Source organism: Zonotrichia leucophrys, chromosome Z (assembly GCF_028769735.1).
Source record: "Zonotrichia leucophrys gambelii isolate GWCS_2022_RI chromosome Z, RI_Zleu_2.0, whole genome shotgun sequence".
Taxonomy (NCBI): Eukaryota; Metazoa; Chordata; class Aves; order Passeriformes; family Passerellidae; genus Zonotrichia; species Zonotrichia leucophrys.
The window spans coordinates 38,725,741-38,748,483 of NC_088200.1; the positions used below are offsets into that span (position 1 = coordinate 38,725,741).

The 22,743-nt window shown below is 43.3% G+C and overlaps 2 protein-coding genes across 6 annotated transcripts in view; one reads left to right on the forward strand and one right to left on the reverse strand.

Annotated features, from left to right (window-relative positions):
• Window positions 1–22,743, reverse strand: part of PUM3 (pumilio RNA binding family member 3) — a 69,881-nt gene that overhangs the window by 24,270 nt on the left and 22,868 nt on the right. Inside the window, exons 1-2 of one of the 5 annotated variants that reach the window (XM_064736552.1) lie at window positions 1,146–1,264; window positions 718–824 (exon numbers count right to left, since the gene is read on the reverse strand). In XM_064736552.1, the coding sequence (XP_064592622.1) occupies window positions 718–814 (97 nt within the window). In that variant the 5' untranslated portion in view covers window positions 815–824; window positions 1,146–1,264. The other 4 variants (XM_064736553.1, XM_064736554.1, XM_064736555.1 and 1 more) reach the window with 4 other exon arrangements.
• LOC135459805 (acrosin-like) lies at window positions 18,028–20,275 on the forward strand. The gene is made up of 4 exons (XM_064736172.1): window positions 18,028–18,264; window positions 18,593–18,858; window positions 19,147–19,292; window positions 19,766–20,275. Exons 1-4 carry the CDS (start codon window positions 18,044–18,046, stop codon window positions 20,093–20,095), a joined length of 963 nt encoding a protein of 320 aa, XP_064592242.1. The 5' UTR covers window positions 18,028–18,043; the 3' UTR covers window positions 20,096–20,275.

Below are 22,743 nucleotides of genomic sequence, written 5' to 3' on the forward strand. Positions count from 1 at the left end.
CACAGCACTTCAGGTGAAGCCTCACCAGGACTCCAGGACTGAGGAGAGGGCAAGCACACAGCCCTCAATCTGCTGACAGCACTCCTGCTAATGCAGCCCAGGATGCAGCTAGCCACCACAGCCAGGAGCCCCTGGGCCTTCCCCAGTATTTTCCAGTGCATGATGGAGCTGTTCCCCTCAAGCTGCAGGACTCTGCCCTTTGCTCCTTGAAGAACTTCCCTGGCTTCTGCCATCCCATTCATCCGACCTGCTGATATCCCCCTGGTGGGCAGCACGACCCTCTGGTGCATCTAACACTCCCTGCAGTTCTGCACCACCTGTAAATCTGCCGCACTTTGTCCCATCATCCAAGTCCTCCATGAAACTGTTGAACTAAACTCGATCTTGCACCCACTCCTGGGATCCACTGCTAATCAGTGGTCTCCAAAGAGCACACCAGTCTCTGGACCCAGCCGTTCAGCCGGTTTCAATCCACCTCACCAACTGCTCTTGCAGCCCTTAATTCATCAGCACCTCTCTGAGGATTTCAAAGGAGAGAAGCCACTGCCAAAGTCTTACTGAAGTCCAGGCAGACACCACCGACTTCCTTGTGCTCATCTGCCAAAACTAATCGTTTCAAAATACGAATTTACCAAGAGAGAAAAGATAAAGAATTCCAAGCTTTCCTGTACACAACCATAACCACGGAGGCAGCGCTCCTACTGACGACCTTCTTACCATTATCTTTTTTAAATCTCCTTTTCCCGTGCGGCGCTTTCCCACGAGGTCCTTTCCCACTCTTCCCCACGAACTTCTTTTTACCCCTGTTCTCCATCGCGGCAACACTGCAAATGGAGCAAGACACAACATTACTGCACCGCCGCAGCTCCTCCGTGAGGGAACGACAAGCCTGCGCCTGCTGCTTGACACCCACGGACAAGTCAAACCCTCACAGTGGAAGGTGGGGTACCAGAGGCCGCGCACGGGCAGGCAGGCAGGCAGGCAGGCTCGGCCCGGCCCGCCCGCGGTCCCGCTGTCCCGGCCGCCCGGCCCCGGCCCGCTCGCGGTCCCGCTGTCCTGGCCGCCCGGTCCCGGCCCGCCCGCGGTCCCGCTGTCCCGGCCGCCCGGCCCCGGCACACCCGCGGTCTCGGGCCCGCCGCTCTCACCGCACACGTGCGGCCCGGCCGCGCCTTCCGCCTGCGTGCGCTGCTGCGGCGCGACAGTGCCGCTCTGCGTGCCGTACAGCGCGCCGGGGCGCTCCTGTGCCGCCACGGGCGCCGCCAGTCCCGGCTGCGGGGCGGGGCCGGGGACAGGGCGGGACAGACCGGGACAGCGGTCGGGACAGGGCGGGACAGACCGGGACAGTGGGGACAGGCGCCGGGACAGCGGTCGGGACAGGGCGGGACTGACCGGGACAGGGCCAGACAGACCGGGACAAGGCGGGACAGGCGTCGGGCTGCGGCCTGCGGAGCGGGAACTGCCCGGCAACGAGCCCCCTGAGCCAGCTGTGTGCCCTTGTGGCCAGTGGTGTCCTGGGGGCATTAGGAACAGTATTCCCAGCAGGTCCAAGGAGGTGATCCTTTCCATCTGCTCAGCCCTGCTGAGGCCACCCCTGCAGTGCTGAGTCAGTTCTGGGCTCCTCAGGACACGAGAGGCATGGAGCTGCTGGAGCTCCTGGGTCCAACGGAGAGCAAGAGAGGTGACTGAGGCACTGGAGCATCTCTGAGGAGGAAAGGCTGAGAGAGAGAATTCTGTTCATAGAGTCATAGAATGTGCTGAAGGGACATGGAAGGGACCCAAAAGTATCATCAAGTCCCATTCCTGATGGTGCACAGATACCCCCCAGAATCACATATATATATATCTGAGAACATTGTCCAAATGCCTCTTTAAATGCCTCCACGAAGCTTGGTACTGTCACCACTTCCTTGAGGACTCTATTCCAGTGCCCAGCCACCCTCTTTGTGAAGAATTTTTTTTAGGTCCAACCTAAACCTCCCCTGACACAACTTCAGGCCATTTCCTCTGTCACTGGTCACCACATGTATTTATACTCAAGATGTACTTATTAGCATAGGAATTTTTTTTCTGTTGGGATTTTGTGTGATAATTATTTATTTTAGAGGAAGTATCATGTTCAGTTCTGTGCTATTTCCTGAAATCAGGTGTATTTCATGTTTTGTGGCAATATCCTCCTTTATTAATGCTGTTATGAGTGTTTGATTAATGTACATTTGAGGATCTCTGTAGTCAGAGATCACCTTAGCATAGAAATCTACTCCTAACTCTGAAAGTAAGTCTCTCCTTCCCCTTGCATCAGTGAAGAAATGCTAAAGATTGGGATTTCTTCACAGATACTCACAAATGTTTACTGTAGAAAAAAAATCAAATTAAAAATAACAATTCAAAGCAAAAGCTTAACACTAACTTTTGTTCAGAGGCCATTAAACATAAGATTTATTATCTTAAGTTCCATTGAGCCATTGAGCATTGCTCTGTTGGCAGTAGTTTGAAATCGTGATCCACTGGATATCTGACTACAGACTAACCGGTTACGAAAGGAACATCTAAAACCTCCTGCAAAAAAATGCTGAAGTCCCAGCAAAATCGGGCTGAAGTCTCCATTTAGTGTTGTGAGATCACATGCCTCAGAAATGGCTAATCTGGGGAGGGGCAGCCACTGATAGATATTTTTATACTTCCTGCTCCCTTTTCTTTGTTTTCTTGACTTTACTTTTGTTTTTCTTCTGTAAATATGTCCATCAGAGTGTCACTAAAGTCAGTGTGGGTTCAACCTGGGCAGCTGAACCTGAGCAGTTAACAGGTATTCAGTGACCTCTTGGATGCTTAAAGCAAGAAAGTAATTTTTCTGCCTGACTCTCCTATTGAACTCTTGTCCTCTATCCTGCTGACTCCCCAGCTACATTGTGACAGTGCATCTTTCCCCAGTTTTAGCTCCCATCTGATCAATGCACAGTTGTAAATATGTGTGTTTTCTAATTATGAAACGTAGAAACATGTATCTCACATGCCAGGGCTTAAGGAAGAATAAAATGCATGGAGTCTGGAGACTTACTCTTCCAACCTCTAAATGCCTTTTTTCTTTTTTCCCCTCCCTGTTACATGACTTGTGAGGGTTCCTCAGGGTGAGAGAGATAGACGAGAATCTTGCTTCATGATCAGAAGGCTGGATTTATTAATTTATGATATATAATACATTATGACTATACTGGAAGGAATAGAGAGGAAAGTTGCAGAAGCTGCTAAGCTAAGAATAGAATAGGAATCTAATAACAAAGTTCTGTGTCCAGGCAGAAAGCAAGGACAAACTCTCCTGTGAGTGGTCAGCAAATCCAAATGCTCACAGAAGACCAATCACAGGTGCACCTGTTACATTCCACAGCAGCAGATAATAATTGTTTACATTTTTCTTCTGGGGCCTCAGCTTCCCAGAAGAGGAAAACTCCTAAAGAAAGGATTTTCCACAAAAGATGTCTGTGACACCCTCCCTCTTTTTTTAGGGTGTTTTTATCTTAAAAAAAAAAAAAAAGAAGCAAGCACAACATGTAGAAACTTAGTTAAGCAAATTAACACCAAGAAAATTAACACCATAGTTATTTCACCGCAGTTAGATCCAGATGCATCAAAGTTGTTTTTTGATATCGCAGTTGTCATAATTATTGCAAAGAATTCTTTGGGTCTAGCACACGCAACATGCAGTGAATCACTGGGTCTCTTAAACACATTGATTTCCTATACTATTCCTAAGGATAGAACAGTCTAATACCACTTCAGATAGACAGACACTCAAAATGAATGCTACTGAAAATACAACTTACCATGAATTGCTATGTATATATCACTGCTTACAAAAATTTAAATATATCTGTTTGGGGTGAATGTAAAAAAATCAACCATCTGCAGTTGATAAGCCACAAAAAGCCTTTCTTACTGCTGTAATTTATTGAAGAGGAGCCTACTACATGACCATGAATCCAACCTGACAGCACTGTCTGCTGCTGTTGTTTTCCTCCCTCTCATTTACTTTCTTCCTTAAAAAGATGTGAAATTTTCACAAAAAATTCACAGTGTAAGGTTTTTCCCCATAGAAAATAAGTGTACAGATTGAGACTGAAATGTGAGATCAAAACAGACATGCAGGTCAATAGGAGATACAACAAATCTCTCAGTTGAATTCGGATTTCATGTACTCCTTTCATTATTGGCAAGGGAAACTTGCCAGACTCTCGAGAACTAAACAATGGCTGGCTGGTATTTGGATTCGGACATTCTTGCATTTGTTGCCTTCTCATAGAGGCTTCAAACCACCAATCCCTGTACAGACTAAATTTGGGAAGGATAAATAGTGAACTATGTGACATTGCATCAGAAGCCTCATTCCACTCCTTGTGCAGGGTAGAATGATAAATTCTGTTATAATTCAGAGGCAGCATACCACATAAAAAAGTGTAGTATATGGTAGAGATAATTCATGCTATTAATGTATAAAATATTGTAAAATCCAAACCATGTCTTTTGACCATCCTGGCCGAAAGCAGTTGTCTTATTCATATACATCTAGTTCTCGGACCACTTTAAGATAAACATTGACGCTTTAACGTAAGAATAGAAGCTTCTAGGTCGATAATCGTAATCTTAGGCTTCTCCAGGTCACTGGGCCCACCTGAAAACGATTATTGCCCCGCCAATTGCATCTGTTGAGATAACCAACGGTGCCACCCTGATACATGTGAATACATGGCTTCTCCAGAGCCAACTGACAACACCGAGACACCTGGACACAGCCTTTGTCCACCTCTGCACATGGAAAATAGTAGCGATGCATGTGAAAAGACACAAAGAACATTCGGTCATCTCTGCCTGGGGCAGAATAAACTGTATAAGAACTTATTTGTGAACTGGGGAGACTCTGACACTCGGGATCAGATCCATGTTCACCTGGCGCCAATCCCGGGCTCCATGCTGACCCTTGGCTGTGGTGGTTTCAACAACCGAACTTCGGTCTCACAGACGAATTAATAAATCTTTGCTAAATTTTCTTTTAAGTTTGGCTCACCATTTGATCATTTATAATAGCAGTATTTTTTTATAACTGTGTAACAAAGCAATCTTTTGTTGTGCCATCTTAATTTTATACTAGAAATCTCTCACCCTGCTTTATTAAATGTTACTAAAAATAACAAGCCAATTATTGCCTGATGCTACCTTCAGTGGTTTCATGGCCTCACCCAGGAAGCTCCAGCCATTTACAATTCCCACAGTTTTAGGGACTACTTTCCATAATGTCATAAACTATCTTTAAAGATCTGCAAATGGCCGTTGACTTGGAGAAAAATCTCTGAAACTACAGCTGTTTCTTAATTATTTTGAGCAGCATGTAACTTCCTCAGAGGAGGAGGGTCTGTTTTCCTGGGGCTTTTCACTCAAACCAGCCTTTCAGCAGCATGTGGAAGGCTAAAGGTTGATCATATTGTGCTAGAGGTAACGCTGCAGTTATGTTTTTGGTATTAAAATTATATCTGCATTTCTGATTTGACTCTAGCTCATTTGTTCAGAATGAGGCCTACATATATAAATGTGCTAGTGGACGGCATTACATAGTGAGAGATCTCATTAAAATCTGTTCTACAACTCTATAGATTTCTTCATTTGCTAGGTACACAAATGAAAGATAGATATTTATATAGGTTGTACTATCAAAACTTCTCATAGAGCTACAGAAAAGGTGAAAGACACACATATCCTGTAATTTTTATCACGCTGTGCTGAGGGGAATTTACAGATATGTTCTGTTAGATTTCTCTAGGCATAGAGAAATCTCAGAACACTTATAAAGGGTGTTAAAAATTATCAAATCGGTAGCCAAATTTTTGAAAAATTTAACAAGGATTTATTAGATCAATAACAAAAATAGAAATTTCGAAAAAAACCCAAAAAACCTACCACAGCCAAGACAGCATCAGCCCTGGGTGCGAACGCTGGGTGAACTAGGGTTCCGGCTGACAGAGTGACAGCATTCCCCCAGAAGTTCACTCTGAGTGCTCCCAGCAGCCAGCTTATATACAGTTCATTCTGCCTGAGGCAGGGATGACCACATATTTCTTTGTGTCTTTTTACATGTAGAGTTGGATCCATACATGTGCAGAAACAGACAAAGACGAGCTCGGGGACCCAGATGAATGTCTGAGTACCCAGGCAGAAGATGTATTCACATTTAGTAGGGTGATGTCAGCTCCTGAGTGCCGAGATTTAATCATATCCAGGTGGAAGTCTTGTGAGCTTCTTTGAGACATTCCATTAATCATCGTCCAGGAAGGTCCAGATGTTATCTTCCAGGTGCAGGTGCCAGAGGAAATCCTCTCTGATGGCCCAGGACTGTCCCATTCATACGGTAACAGATCTGGTATTGTCTCAATGCTGTCCGGGAACTGGTTACAATGTGCATAACTGTTCCCGCCCAGAGTGGTTGCAGGCATAGCTCATGGCAAGGACTGTCCCATTCATATGGTAACAGGTCTGATATTATCTTAACACTGCCCGGGAACTGGTTATAATGTGAATAGAACTCTGTTCCCACCAGAGTGGCTACAGGCATAGTTTTGGATTTCACTAATATTTTATACAAACATGTATCTATTTCTACAGCATGAATTATCTCTACCATATATAACAAGGGTATACAAGATGTCTCGAGGTTCATGCCTCAAAATGAACCAAATTGCTAAGTCCATTGAGAGAAAATTGCAGTATTTAACAGACTTCTGTGGTGAGCCACAGGATTATCCTCACACAGGGAACTACCTGGAAAGAGGTGCTGAATTTTTAAAGAATGAATGCTGCATATTGCTTGTTATAAATGATCAAATTGGGAGCAAATTTATAAGAAAATTTAGCAATGATTTTTTTAGATCATCAGCAAAACAGAATTTCAAAAAACAACCACCACAGCCAAGAGTCAGTGTCGAGCCTGGGTTTCGTCACTGGGTGAACAAATGGACCTGACCCCTGAATGTCAGAGTCTCCCCCTGTTCAACCCCACTGCTTCTCCCAGCAAGCTTATATACAGTTTATTTTGCCTGGGGCAGAAATGACTGAATGTTCTTTGTGTCCCTTCACATGCAGAACTGGGGCCAAACATGTGCAGGGTTGGACAAAAGTCCGGTTCCAGGTGTCCAGATGATATCAGAGCACTCCAGAGAAGTCGGTATTCACATGTAAAGGGTGGCGCCGGTAGTAGATGCAATCTTCGAGGTGCAGATCACTCTTGAGTGGCTCGGACATTCCAGGGAAGTCAGTGATCATGGTCCAGGAAGGTTCTATTATCTTAAGTTTGTCCAGAAACTGATTGAATAAAAATAAGACTCTGCTCCTGGCTGGGGTAGTCAAAAGACATAGTTTGAATCTTACAATATTTTATACATAAATAGCATGAATTATCTCTACCATATACTACAGTGCTTGAAGATCTTCTGACATGACGCATTCACATCATGAACATGCTGTGGGTTTTGTTCAATAACCTAGAATATTGGTAAGAATATTTTTAAAAGTAAGACCAGTGAACCTATGCAAGCGTACTGTAAAACAGTAAAAACAAATGCAAAGAAATAGTTCTTTCTCTGTCAAATGATCTCTCAGGAATAAAACTGAGTCTGGTGCAATTCAAGTTTAAATGTTAGTGCAAGCTAAATTTCAGATTAAAAAAAAGAGCTGGAAGGACAATATTCCCTTCTCATGTGACTCACATATAGTGATGCACAGCTGCAAACTGATTTTATACAACACCAGTAGGTCTATTAGGAACCTCTGTTTTCAGATGCTGTATTATGATATATTCTATCCATATGTATAAATGGATGGAATAATAAAGTGCTTCTGATAAAAATATACAATTCTGCAGCTTATAGCACTAGCTGAACTAGGTAAACTTAATAAATTCCAATATATTTTTTATTTTACTCTGCAGTAAAAACTATTGTAGTAAAAACTATTGGCAGCTTTTTAGTACTTAATAAAGAGTTTTATGAAATTGAACAGGTAAGCACAACGCTCAGCCAATGTGTGTCAGAAAAATATCACTGGAATAAAGCCAGGAAATCAATTCTCTGTGGTATTACTGAATTTGTTAAAAAAAACATTATTTCAAATTTGGATTGTAAGACTTTTCATCTTGATTTGCAGCTGTGCAAGCAAGTGTGAAATGCTGCCAAATCCACTGTTGTTTACTTTGCAAAGGCAGAGGCTTTCTTTTGCTCTTAAGTATAACATCTTGTTGCCTTCAGGGAAGTGAAAGGTTTCACTGTCTGGTGAAGTCCAATCTTTTCTTTTTACCTTATGCTGTAAAATTAGTAGGGAGTTGTTTTAAATCAGAAAAAAATGTCCAGAACTGCCCCTTCCCTACTATCCATCCATGTGGTACAGAGGCAAATATTTGCATCTGGGACACTTTGAAGCAGTCAGGCCATATGTGTTGGCAGAATCTCCCACTATGCACAGGAATTAACGTGTCCTAGTTTAAAACCTGTAATTTTTTAAAACCTTACAAATGCTCTGTAAGTTATCTCTTGCTATTGAATATGCCTTTTTTTTTCTTCTTTTGAGAAGTATTCTTTGCCTTTGGTTTTTCTTTCAAAGTTCTGGTAATTGTTATGGGAAGGCAGAGGATGAATGGAAAAGAATCAATTCAAAAAAGAAATGTAATGAAGCCTCACAAAGAAAGTCTATTAAATATGGTTACTGCTGTGGCAGGATTTCACAACCGAGCACTCTAAGAACAGTATATAAGAACAGTAGTCAACATTGTTGAACTCAATATGGTTAATTGGCTAGCAACTATGAAAAAAAAGTTATCCATTACTTTCAATTTTCAAACCAGAATACTACTTCATATAACTTAGGGTATTTCTAGATGTAACACACAATTTGAACATTTTACTTGGTGCTTTCTCACAAACAAGTAATAGCACTCTGAAAGTGATTTCTACTTCTTTTGTTGCTTCAAAACTTATTAAAAATTTCTTTTGCTTGTAAATAAATAGACTTGTATCATCTTTAAAGCCACTCATGCAATGGGTGCTGAGAATAAGAACAGAGATTTTAGAAAATCAGTAAATTTGTTCGTAATTATCCTTACAAAAAGCTTTTAGACTTGCAACCACTATTAGCCAAAGCAAAAATGTAAGAAAGCTAGGCACTGTCAATGTCACTGGTCAGATCTAAAGAAACTGATATTTTTTAGTGCTGCACTTTTGATATGCCAATGAAAATTAAGTAATTTTCATCAGACTCCATGAGTATTTGTTTTGTAGCTTTACTGTGGAATTTTCATATACATCTGAGTCAAAAATACAAAACAGGAAACAATTAATGTGTTTTCCATGGGTACTTCCAGAGAAAAAAAATAGTTCCACCAGCTGTATTTGCATATTTTTGTGCTAAATAAAGCATAAGAATGAGAATAGAGCACAGCCTGTTTTACTTTAAAATCCTCTCTTTTTCTTCTTCTTCTTTTGGAAAAATTGATGGCTCCTTCCTTCTGCTTGTTTTGATCTGTAATTAACAGCTTTTCTTATAAAATATGCTGCTGTAAACACCTAATTAAGGTCCCTGCTCAGTTGGAACAGATTGCAGCAGGTAGAATTTTTTTCCTCCGTTTGCATTTAAAACAGAAAGGACGTGTCCTTCATTTCCAACGCCAATATACTTACTTAGCAGAGTGCATCTTGGCATACTGCTGATTCCTCCAGTCATGTATAACAAAAGGAAACAGCAAGGGATTTAAGAACATATTAGTTCAAGTAAATGTCAACTATTTTGTCACAGCACTAAATCATTATCAAAGTTATATGAAGTTTTTGTCTTTTGTTCTTTGTCACGCAGCCTAAATAGAATTTGGACTTATATAAGTAACCACTGCTAATACAAAATAACAATGCCTGCACAAATACAATAAACTGTAACTGTAATAATAAGGTCAGAAACCTGTTCTTCTACAGTAGGTGTGCCTTATTTCCTGTCCTACAAGAGCTGACCACCACTGTAAAATACAATGGTGTATTTTAGTGAAAATAATTTCTTACCTAGAAAAATTGAGAGTTCATCTTTTTTTGCAATGATAGGACATAGAATACTAATTTCTCTCTCCTCTTACCACTCAGGCAACTTCAACAAATCAGGAAATCACAGGAAATGAAAATTTGTCTTTAATGTGAAACATAATTCTTTACAATAGAAGTTTCCTCCTTAAATAACACTCACCAAGGTGGTCCTATACTTAGTTTTCTCTTCCAAGACATATTTCTAGAATATACTGAAAAGATCTATAAGTACAAAAAAGGGATAACTTGGATATTATGGGGAGACAAATTGACTGAGGTTTCAAAATGTTAAGATAAAGAACTCCCAGAGTTGTAGACAGACAAAAGAACTGCTAATTAACAATTGCCTACTCCAAAATGGAAGCCTTCTCAGTAGATAGTTTAAGTCAGTTCTTAAGTCTGCCGTTTTCTTAACTGTTATAACTGATGCAGACTTTCTGGTTCTTTTTTTTTAAGTATTAAAAATGTTACTATCAGCTGTTAAACTAAATACAAATGGACATATGTCAATTTTCTTTTAATGTATGTACTATTATTAATTCCTGACAGTTCTAATTTCAAGGACTAATAAAAGGCAATTATCAACACAAATTAACAGAAGTGCACTTCAGAACTTACTGATAAACATCACCCCTCTTGCAGAAACATACCATAGAATCAGCAGTCACGCAGGAACATGTTAGTTCCAAGAATCACTGACATATTTGATGCATATTTTACAAATCTATCAAAGACTGTTCTATTCAGGCAAGAAACAACAATTTTTGTCCAGAGATTAATCACTCAGAGAAAATAAACAGTGGGTTTCTTTGACTTAGAGGTTGCTCTGTTTATTATAAGATAAACACATTTTAGTGTCCTCTTCTGCAATGCTCATTTGCGTAAATTGAGCTAAGACGGTGTGGAAATACTTGAAATATTACTTAGTATCATTTAGTATAGAAAGCAAAATTACTTAATACAGGTTGTCCCTAGAAAAAAGTTAAGAGTGGTCAGCCAGCAAATGGAATTTTTTAACTTAATTTTTCATTCCTTAATCATGTGTCATAATCCTAGTCTATCATTGCTCACAAACTTTCTTTTAAGTAAAGCAAACTTAATGTAAAGTCTTGTAGCACATTGCCCCAAGTTAAGCCATTAATAATTAATATCTAGCTACAGAAAATGGGTGAAGCATGGAGATGTGTGGTTTTTAAAAGAAGCAACAATTTAATTATGTTATAACTGCTTTTATTGAGCAATTAGTTCCTGGTCTTAAACAGAAAAAGAATCTCAGCTGAGAAATCAAAGCCAAACGTACTTCATTCAGGATGCAAGTGTGTGCTGCAGTCCTAGGGATTACTCTACTCTCTAACTGAAAGCCAGGGAGTCAGAGAGACATAATGGCTGTGCTATAGTCAAAGATAGGCTGAAATTTATTTTAAAAAATGAGAGTTTTCTCTTATGCATTTCTAATATCAAAAGCAGTAGAGTGCAGAAGGTCGTATCAGCAATCTGATGGTCTTGCCAGATTTCTGGGCAGGTTTTAGGGTTGCCATGCAACAGCAGCTGGAATTGTTACTTAAACTACTTAGCCTAAAGATAGCAAATATTGGCTGTTTTTTTCTCCAGAGTGGTAAGAAAGATTTTTTTTCCCACATTTTTTCTAAATAGGTCCCCCCCCTAGATTTTACTGATAAGAAAGATGAATAGTGGTGGGTACTAAATCCAAGAGACAAAAAAGAAAAAAGGATCATTACATGTTAAAAAGGGTTGTTTCATTATACAGAAACATGCTCATTTGCTCCTTTCTCTTTTCCTTTCATTTGCGGATGGCAAGAGAAAAATCAAGGTCAAGTCGCTTGTTTAACAGACTAGAAACAATGAGGGAAGCTAGCTGCATGTTAGGAAGGCAGTTGTTCACTGTGGCACCCTCACCCAGCTCAGAGACAACACCAGGGTGGCTGAGCCCAGTGGTGTGAGGCTCAACAAGGCCCAGTGCTGGGTCCTGCCCTTGGGTCACAGCAAGCCCAGGCAGTGCCACAGGCTGGGGCAGAGTGGCTGCAAAGCTGCCCCAGGAAAAGGCCCTGGGGGTGCTGGTGACAGCAGCTGAGCATGAGCCAGCAGTGCCCAGGTGGCCAAGAAGGCCAATGGCATCCTGGCCTGTGCCAGCAATGGTGTGGCAGCAGGAGCAGGTCAGGGACTGACCCCCTGTACTGGGAACTGGGGAAGCCACACCTCAAATCCTGTGCTCAGTTTTGGGCCCCTCAGTACAAGCAAGGCATTGAGGTGCTGGAGTGTATCCAGAGAAGAGCAATGGACCTGTAAAGGGTTCTGAATACAAATCTCATGAGGAGCAGCTGAGGGAGCTAGCCTAGAGAAAAGGAGAGGAGGTTTGGGGGGACCTTATCACTTTCTACAACTGCCTGAAAGGAGTTGTTCTGAAAGGACGCTGTAGCCAGGTGGGGGTCAGTCTGTTCTCCCACGTTACAAGTGACTGGATAAGAGAAAATAACCTCAAGTTCTCATGGAGAGGTTTAGATTGGATATTAAGAAAAATTTCTTCACAGAAAAAGTGGCCAAGCCTTGGAACATGCTGTCCAGGAGAGTGGTTGAGTTACCATTCCTGGAGGGATTTAAAATTCATATGGATGGGACACTTAGGGACATGGTTTAGTGGTGGACTTGGCTGTGCCTGGTTCATGACTGGACATGATGTTCTTAAAGGTATTTTCCAATCTAAACAAATTGTGATTCTCTGATTCCCAATGTGTTCACATTTCTAGGCATCTGTTATTAACAGCAAAACCAGAAATATTACATACAATAGTTAGCTATTTTCCAACAGCTCTGTTCACACTTGTGAGGTTAATTCCTGGCTCTTTATTCAACAGCCACTGTGCTCTGTTAGACAAGGAGGGTACTGTAGCTGTAGGATTTGGGGAAAGAGAGGGAAAAACAAGAAATTAGATCCCAGACATACAAACTTACCACAATACGTTGTCAAAAACACATCCACAGCTGCACTGCACAAGCTGCACAGGTTGATCCTACAAAAATATTTCTAGTATCTAAAAACACATAAAGTGTTCAGGGAAAAATTGTTTTTTTCTGTGTTCCAACCAAATGCAGGTATCCTAACTGTAAATGGCACGTGTAAGTGGCAGGTGAAGTGTGGCTAAACAATTATTTCCCTTTCTTCTGTCTTCCAAAAGGCCAAATTTCAGCCTTCCTAATCTTACCTTACCTTTTCACATACACGCTATTCAGCACTGGGGTGTCATTATCGCCTAGAATGGACATATGGAGACATTTCACACTATGCCTCTGAAAGAACAGACACACCAAGCAGAAAATAGGAAGAAGGACTGAGCTACTTTTAAACTACTTTTGTAATCTTGAGCTTTTCAGAATTGGGAATGGACCTTATATAAATCAAAACAGGGATGAGGGCACCTCTTTTACAGGTCTGTTATTTTTACTGATATCAAATAAGAAAATAAAGGTCAACCTATACCAAAAGAATGAGGAAAACCAAAATTTTGGTACTATCAATACGCAAATGTGGATTTGATCTATATTCCAAGTACTTCCATTATCAAATCTGAAATGAAAATATACATGCTTGAAGTAATCTTCTTCTTGCACATTACCCTCTTATCAATTAATTGAAAAATTTCATAGGTGTCTTTATTTCCAGGTAACACAAGGGGAAACAGAAAGGAAGCTCATCTCCTAGTCCCAGAGGTGTGGTCGAGATACAAAACCATGGTCAAGCCTTCTAACTTTTCAAGAAGCACTTAAAAAGGGTAACTTTGAATGTTTGTCATCATTGTTACATCATCATACAAATCCTAAACTATAACAACTTTTTTCAACATGAATAAATTAGTCTAGACCCTTCTTTAATGGCTTCTGGCTATATTCCTTAATAAATTATGCATTACTAGTTCTAAGCTAATTGCATAAAGGGAAAATGTCCAGCTGTGTGTCTTAAAGATATCTTAGAAGACATCCTTAAGGAAAAAACTCAAATGAACACCACAGAGAATATCAAGTGTCACCAGTAACTGAAAGTGACCTTTTACCCTTTTCCATATGTTTGCTATGCTGTACTAGCACTGACCACCACTAAGCCATGTTCCCTAAGCATCATGTTTTTGTGGTTTTTAAATATATACAGTGATGGCTACTCAATCCCTTCCCTGGGCAGCCTATTCCAAAGCTTGACAAGCCTTTTGGTAAAGAAATTTTCTAACCTAGACCTTAGCTGGAGCAACCGGAGGGCTGGCTCCTTTGGTCCTACTGCTGTTTACCTAGGAGACCAGCCCCCACTTCCCTGCAGCCTCCTTTCAGGGAGCTGAATAAAGCAGTAGGGTCTCCCCAGTGTCCTTTCCTCCAGGCTAACCAACACAGTTTGCACTGCTCAGGACCCAACTGTGCTGGGGATCACTCACCCCTCACACACACAGCACTAACAGTTACAGCGTCTGGGGCAGCAATCAGAGAGAGGAAAGTGTCTTGTTGATTTGAGGTGCAGATCTTTCTGCAAATAACTTTAAAATTGAGAGATGGGTTCACAAAAAGGCATACTCTTATACTTGCCAGTTCAATTCAGTCAAGCAAGGCAAATAATGTATATTAAATTTTAAATTTTTTTTACACTTACTGGAGATTAATGAATAGACAAAAAATATTTTTTAACATAAAACTCCTTTTTTTGTCAATTTTGAAGTGTTACGGTATACTTCCCAACTCTTCCTTTCAGAATCTGTGATTTTAACATATTTTGATCTCCAATTGATCATTTCTTCCCTTTGGTATTTTCTTGTAAACTGAAGTACTCACTTTAGTTCACTTCCCCCCCATCTTTTTATTTTCTCTATGCATTGTTCCACTTTTCTATTTGCTTTCATGTCTTCTTGTCTCTCCTATAGAAATAGATACACAAAACATTGTGTGAGTACCATTTACAGGAGCAAAATATAGGCTCTTCAGAAACATTAAAGAAGCAAACTTTCAGCACTTAGAGGAGCAACAGAAAAAAAATTTCATCCCAAAATGAGATTTTTTTTTAAACAATCCTCATGTTTAAATATATTCCATTTAAATATTTTCCCTCCAAAACCTTTCCAAGCAGATCATCACATGAGAACCGTGTGGTGCTTGCACAAAGTACCCAATTATGGTAGAAGGTTTAGCAAGGGATTACAAAGGGTGGGCTTAGGGTGCTTTGCATCTATGTTGTGCCTCAAAAGAATTTGCACCTCAGACTGGAATCAAAATGGCTTAATTCTGAGTATGGAACTGCCTGGGCAGACTTTCTGGAATAGTCACACCTGGGCCATCAGGACAGATTTGAAGCAAAATCATAAAGTTGCATTTGTCTAAGCCACCTGCTTTGGAACGATCTCCTGGAGTAGGGTTTCCAAAACTCAAGACCACTTGGGAAAATGCTACCCTCTTCTTTAAAGTAAACCATCAGAAAAATTATTAACCCAAGAAATGACGGTGCTCACCAGGGTCCAAATTTATTTGTCCCTGACTGACTTTCACAAGCTGCCTTAACAGTAATTTCACTTACTGGTAAAAAATCAAAACAACAAAACTCATCTCACCTTCTGTTTGAGCTCGCCTACTATCAGCTAGATCTTGTGAAGTATTTCTTGCCAGGCTGAAGTCTTCTTTAGTACCAAGCTTCTGTTCCTGATCCTTCACCTTCTCCCTGAGAAGTTAACCAGACTGGGTTTCTCATCATTAGGCCCTTTTGACCACCTCTCTGTTGTGCTCTCATGGCTTTTCTCTGCAACCTTTCACTGGATTTAAGTGGCAAAGTCTTGTAAAGGGAGACAAGGTAGAACAGCACAAGTGGCTTCTATGAGAAGACACCAGAAGAGAGACACTGTTTCTCCCCTCCAGGGAACTAGCTCTGCTCAGCAACTTCAATAGACATGGCTGGCTCCTTTTCTACCACGACTGCCCTACACTCCAGCAGGTGAACAAGACTGTAACAGCCAAACTGATGAGATGAGACTGGTATGGGATTTACCAAAGCCATGGAGATTAGCGAGAGGGGCTGAGAGCCCCACAGGACCATCATTCCCGGTATGCAGTAAACCCCTCAGGTTTAGCCAGGGCCTCTTGGAGAATAGAATGCTGACACAGCAGCAAAGAAGTTTCCTGTCTCCAGGGACATCTGCCTTGTACCCCATCCCTATAGCCATGTAAGGCAATATTGAGTTAACCCTACTATTGGTCACTTATGGTCACTCTAACCCCTTTGCCATTGGTCAGGATTGGATCCGGGCCAAGGGTATAAAAGTAGCATACTGTACCCCTACTAACTCGGAAGAAGAAGAGCTGAGACCCTTCACGGACCCTCCAATAAAGCCATACTTGTGGAACACGGACCCTCCAATAAAGCCATACTCGTGGGACAGCCGGCATCTTCGGCTTCTCCTCTCTCTACCGTCTGCTGGAACCTTAGGCCAAGGGAAAAGCTACCTAGCAAGCAAAGCTGAAATCATAAGAGCTGCGTAATCACTAAGAGCTGAATATTCCCTGCATGCTAGGGCTGTCCCGCGGCCTTGGTCTGAGAGCGAGCTGGCTTCTGGCACCCAGTCCCCTTGGGGACTGAGCTCTGGAGCTGTAACAGCTTGCATATGATAAGACCAAGTAAGGCTCATTTACCTGTCTACCTCAAATTGAATGATCTTGGCTACACAGCCCAGATGCCAAAACCATCCTTGTCAGTGTGGACCCAGAACAGCAATAGAAGCCATAAACAGCAAGGACACGCAGTCCACCAGATGGTGTGACTGTAGCTGGCAGGGCCAGCCTGGACTGTGCTGCATCTTTGCTTCACTGTGCTTTGTGCAGGAAGGCTGACACTGCTTGGGAGCACTTGGTTTATTGGGCTTGTACCTGGGCTTACACTTTGTTGCTTACCTATCACAGCTGTAACTGGATTGGATCTTCAGCACCCAAACCCATGCATACTGCTCTCTATTTAATGTTTTTTGGGAAGGACCATTAGCAAACTGATGCAGAGAGCAAGGTGTCAGTGAACTTTCCAAAGAGGCTGTGATTATACCCCATGGGTATATTCCTGTGAGTTTTAACAGGCAGTGCTGGAAGCCAAATGTTGCTACCTGCCACAAGGCCTGCACACCCTCATCCTACCAGCAGAGAATTCACTGGGGCCTGTCAGGAATGTCCAGTCCCAACTTCTGCCTCCCTTCCTGCTTGGAACTTTCATGGGTGGTGGTGAGGCTGTCTAAAGAAGCTGTTCTATCCCTGGAAGTATTCAAGGCCAGATGGGATGGGGTTTTGAGCATCCTACTTTAGAGTAAGATTTTCAGGCAGGGGAGTTGAAACTAGATAATCTTTATAGTCCCTTCCAACCCAAAGAAGATGATGCTACATTGCCCCTCCACTGTCCACGCCCTAAGACCACTGTTACCAAAACACTGAACCAGCTGCTCTGTGACATCAGCCCTGGGGCCAAAGGCACTGCATTAGTTGGTGGCTGCACTGAATGAGCCCTCACTCCTTGCAGCACATGCCACGGCAGTGATGCATTTGCTGTGCCTCCTTGTCCTACTGGCCATGTGCAGGTCTGTGCTCAGCACATGGCACACCTGTGGGTAAGTGGCCTCAGGCTCTTGGATGTAGTTTAGACAACTCTTGAGGGGTGTTCCCTGTCCCCTCTGGCCACACTACAGTTTTGTGAGCTCCACGCAGAAGCTTCAATTCCTTGACAGTGCCCAAGCTGCAGCACAACTTTCTATGGAGGCTCAAGAAGAAAACAGGAGTGGACAGACGTGTGCCCCATGGGATTCCCTGGCTCTGCTGTCCATGCAAACAATGCCATGTGGGGAGGGAAGTTGGCTGACCTTCAACCTGAGCAGCAGCAAGCCATCAAGCAATGACTTTCTTTTTACAGAGGGACCTGTGGTCTCTGGCCCATGGCTGCTTCCTATGGCCCCATGGCTTATGACTTTGACCCCATGGCTCCAGACTATGGTGAAGTGAACATCACTGGTGGCACAGATGTCCAGCCAGGAGCCTGGGCCGGGATTGTCAGCATCCAGGATCCCTGGAAACCAGGCACAGGGCACATCTGTGGAGGGTCCCTCATCAGCACAGAGTGGGTCCTCACAGCTGCCCACTGCTTCATCAACGCCAGGTAGGGAACAGCAGGGAATGGGTCTATCTCCACTACACCAGCAGGTACCCTGTTGGCAGCACCATGGGCTACTCCCATCCTGTCACCCTGCATTATGTCCAAGGTCTGTGCACTGCAGACCCCAGTTGAGAGACTACTCAAGAGAACACTGTGATCTTGCCACTGCTTCCTAGAAGCCTCTACGTCAATGTTCTCAGAGCCTAAGTTATGCTAGGGCAGTCATACATACTGCTTTCTTCTCTGACTTGCAAAGCAGAGAACAGGGAACTCCTGTGCTGCTGCAGCACGTCTCTGCTCCCTCTCACCTCCTTCTCCATGTCCTCCTTAGGAACACCAGCACATGGCATGTGGTGGCTGGGGCCACCCGGTTGACCAAGCTGGGCCCTGAGGTGCAAGTGCGCCAGATTAAGCAGCTGCGGGTTCATGAACACTATATTCCTGGTGAGGAGAGGAACAACATTGCCTTGCTGAAGTTGGACCAGCCTGTCGTGTGCAACCACTACGTACAGCTGGGCTGTGTGCCTGACACCACACTGAAAGTGTTGGAGCTGGAAGCCTGTTACATTGCTGGCTGGGGTATTACTACTACAAGAGGTGGGTTCACAAAAGGGACACATGCCCTGAGGGCAGACTTGGCACTTAAGGGAAATGGGTTGAGCTTCCCAACAGCAGAGGCCAAAGCCAGAGTCAGGCTGTAGGATGTCTGCCTCTGGAGCAGTAGTCCTGGACCACTCCCCAAAGCCAGACAGAAGGGGGAAAGCACAGCAACATGCTATTTGCCTAGGGAACCCCAGGGAAGCCCTAGGGAAGGGATTCATCCCCCAGCAAGAGAGGGGAATGGCCAAAGAACTGCTCTATGCTCATTTCTTTCTGTGCTCACAGCTCAAAGACCAAGTGATGTGCTGCAGGAGGCCAAGATCCACCTCATTGATGTCCAGCTCTGTAACAGCAGCCTCTGGTACACAGGGGCCATCCACACTCAACATCTGTGTGCTGGTTACTCAGTGGGTGGCATCAACCCCTGCCAGGTAGGAGCGTGAGATAAGCCACCCAGCCCCCAGAAGCACGGGCAGCCTGAGCAGCACCACCCCAACACAGCCCAGGTCCTGCTTTGTGGCCAGTCACTCACAGCCTCAGCTGCCCACCACTGTTAGGGCTTCCCTCCCCTTCCCCATGTGCAGGTCCTTCCCCAGTGCCCCCATTGTCCCAGAGGCATTACACCCAGAAAGCACATCTAGCACTCTTGGCTGTCCAGAGGTCTAGATGCTAACCCTGGAACATCTGTGCTCTGCACGTCCGCGATTACTGTGCAGAGACAAGAGACAGCCCTACCGTACATGCCCCTCACTGCTCCCAGCCAAGGTTCTGGAGGCTTGAGTACCTGGGCTGAGACTTTCTCTACCAGGAATACAGCTCCGTCAAGGGCTGTGAGAGAGGAGACAGCTCTAGTGCTGGCAGCAACTACCCAATATTACCTTATTCCTCTCTTGCTCCACTGCAGGGTGACAGCGGTGGTCCTCTGGTGTGCAAAGATAACAATGCTGCCTTCTTCTGGCTCATTGGTGTGGCCAGCTGGGTGAAAGACTGTGCAGGAGCAAAACAGCCTGGTGTCTACACCTCCGTTCAGCACTTCTATGACTGGATCCTGGTCCAGATAGACCCGCAGACACAGAGAAGGGCATCAAGACATTCTATGACTGCCCTAACTCCCCCTCAGAAGCCAAGACCAACACCAACACCATTTTCACTCCAGAAGATGGTGGAATTTTTTAGTCAGGCACAGGAGCTCCTTCAGGTCTTAAGGAGAAAAGTGGCTGAAGAAGCAGGATGAACAGGATCCAGTGCAGGCTGCAGTGGACCATGACCATTTTCTTTTGGAGCAATGTCTGCTGATCCAAAGGGAGCTTCAGTGTCTAAGGCCTGCCCTATCCTGCTCCTGCTTCTCCTCTGTGTGCATACAAATCCTGAAACTCACTTAGTTGTGGAAATAAAGTTGTCTGGTTTCACTGTTAACCATGTTTTCAGTTCCATTCAGTCTCCCATGCCAGGCAAGGACTTCCACACCTGGTAAATGCAAAATCAGGCTAAGGACAGACATCAGGCTCAACAGAAAATAATCAGTCCAAAGGACTGAAACTCTGCTTGGTCAGAGAAGAAGGCAAGGGTGCAGTAGAAGAAGGGAATACAGCTCACAGAGCAATGAGATCCTAGAAACAACACTTGGAAGTCTAAAGTGTCCTAGGCTGCCTACTGGTGGGATAACTCTGTGTTTGTGCACAGTGCACTAGGGAAAAAGGACTCTTTCATGGAGACATGGTTCATAGAAAGACCCAAGATTTGCACCAAGGACTGGGTAAGGAACTTGACATCCAGTCACAGATACTACATGGATAAATTTCAATTAATTTCTATACTGTTATTTGAAGAACATGCTGTGCTTATGACTATAGGGAGTGAAGGTGTGTTCATGTTTCACTAGAAAACATCCAATCCAGATCGCCTGGAAAAGCAGAGAAGGACTGGACTGTGCTCATTCTCATGGAAGGGATGGTTATGGATACTTGGGTGCTAGTAAAGGCATTGCTGTGTCTCTGTCAACCTGGTTTGTTGTTCACAGTAGCTGTGTAAGTCTCTGTGTCTGTTTCTCTGTCAGTGTACCTTGCTCTCCGGAATGCACACAAGCATAGACACACAGTTTTGTCCTTTAGGAAGCAGAGCTATACATAATAAATAGTTCAGAGCTATCAGCTACCGCAGACACTACTCATCTTTGATGTTACTTCCAAACATGAATTATCGTACTGGCCAAGTTTATCCATCTCAAGAAGTCTCATCATATATAAGTCGAGAAATCCTTGTTATTGTTATGAAATGCAGAATGAGTAACAAATTGCCATTATTATGGTATGATAATGGTATGATATCATAACTAGTGGTTCTTAAGTAAAATATGAACTTTGAGTAATAGAAGAACTATAGGGCTGAATAGCGCTGAATTTTCCTTGCTATTTGTTATCTATGCACTGAGAAAGAAAATTCCTTTAGGAAAATTATGACTTTTCAAGAGCTTGCATTTCTTAGCAGCTCTCACCTCTTCCTTTCAGTCTCATAAATACATGCAGTGTGAGTTGTGAAAAAACATGATGACAATCATTTTCCCAAAGCAGACTGATATGATTGCTCTAACATTTTTATTGCAGTAGAAGGATGGAAAATTTCAAGCAGAAACAAAATAAATCTAATAATCTATTCAGAGGAACCATAAGCTACCATTATCCAGCAGTATCACTGAGATGCCTCTATAATGCAAAATTCATAGCATTAAGAGCGATGCCAGACTCCATTTTCCTTAAGAAACTGCATTTGCGCCATAAACACTCTGTACATCTTTTTAAGGATATCTTATTACCACAGGAGATAACCATCTACACTTCATACCTTCTTCTTTGTTGAAATGATAGTAAACAGTAAGTTGCAGACTAAAACTACTAAGAAATCATTCACTTGCCAGAGATGATTGTTCCTTGCAGCTTGATGATTTTTGTGCATTTCTTACAGTATATTTTCTTATATTATATACTTATATAACGGCATTTCTGTTGGACATGAGGAACAATATGTAATTACATGCCTTTCTGTTGTAATTTGAACCCCTGGGCACTGTGTTAGTGTGGTGGTTTGACCGGAAATGGGATTTCTGAGATGCTGCAGTCAAACCAATGGGTGCTCAGATTTTAATATTGGCACCTGATGTGTCCGTTGGGACATTGGGATCCGCCTCTGAGAACACAGGGTTAAAATCAGGGCTCCCCCCTGTAAGGTTCTCTTTGGATTTCCGGCGGGACAGAGTTGGTTGGGCAGGGGGAGGGGAAAGCTACGCGGCCCGGGAGAGGTGGGCCTGACCCTGAGGGGCCCAAAGGTGGAAGCATCCAAGAACTACTGAGAGGTATTCCCCCCCTTCTGGGAGACAGACAGAGAGAGAAACAGAGCCGTGCCTGGGAGTTACCTTGAAACTTGATAAACATGTGTGGCAGCAGGCAGCACGGCTCAGAAGGAGGAAGGGGGAGAAGGAGGCAGAGGAGGCAGCGATGTGTCCAGCCGCTTGTGGGAACTTTTAACCCCTTTGTGGATAATGAAAACTTTACATAACACTAACCCTTCCTAGAAGAGTGATGAAGGTCTGGGCAGAGAGAGAGATATTGGAAGAATGGAGAAGATGGAGTGGCATTTTTGCTGGACTCTTTTTTTTTGTATAGCCATGGACTGTTGCCTTCTAATACAGAGACTGCTTCCAGGGGGGGCAGTGCCTCAGAACCAGGAGGGTTCAGTGTGGGTACCCCTCAGCCCCAGGGGGTGCAAAAATTATAGGGGGGACAGATGTCCCAAAGTTGAGACTGTGCCTTTTTGGAAGGAGACCAGGCATCCTTAAAAGGACCCTAGAGGCCGCCCTGGTCTATGTGCAGTGGTGAGAGCACTGGG

What these genes read in the sequence shown, in the direction of transcription:
- LOC135459805 (XM_064736172.1), top strand. Translation starts at nt 18,044, where the DNA reads ATGGCTGCTTCCTATGGCCCCATGGCTTATGACTTTGACCCCATGGCT. An exon ending in GGGTATTACTACTACAAGAG is followed by an intron (nt 18,859 to 19,146) that starts GTGGGTTCACAA and finishes CTGTGCTCACAG; the next exon opens with CTCAAAGACCAAGTGATGTG. An exon ending in GTGGCATCAACCCCTGCCAG is followed by an intron (nt 19,293 to 19,765) that starts GTAGGAGCGTGA and finishes GCTCCACTGCAG; the next exon opens with GGTGACAGCGGTGGTCCTCT.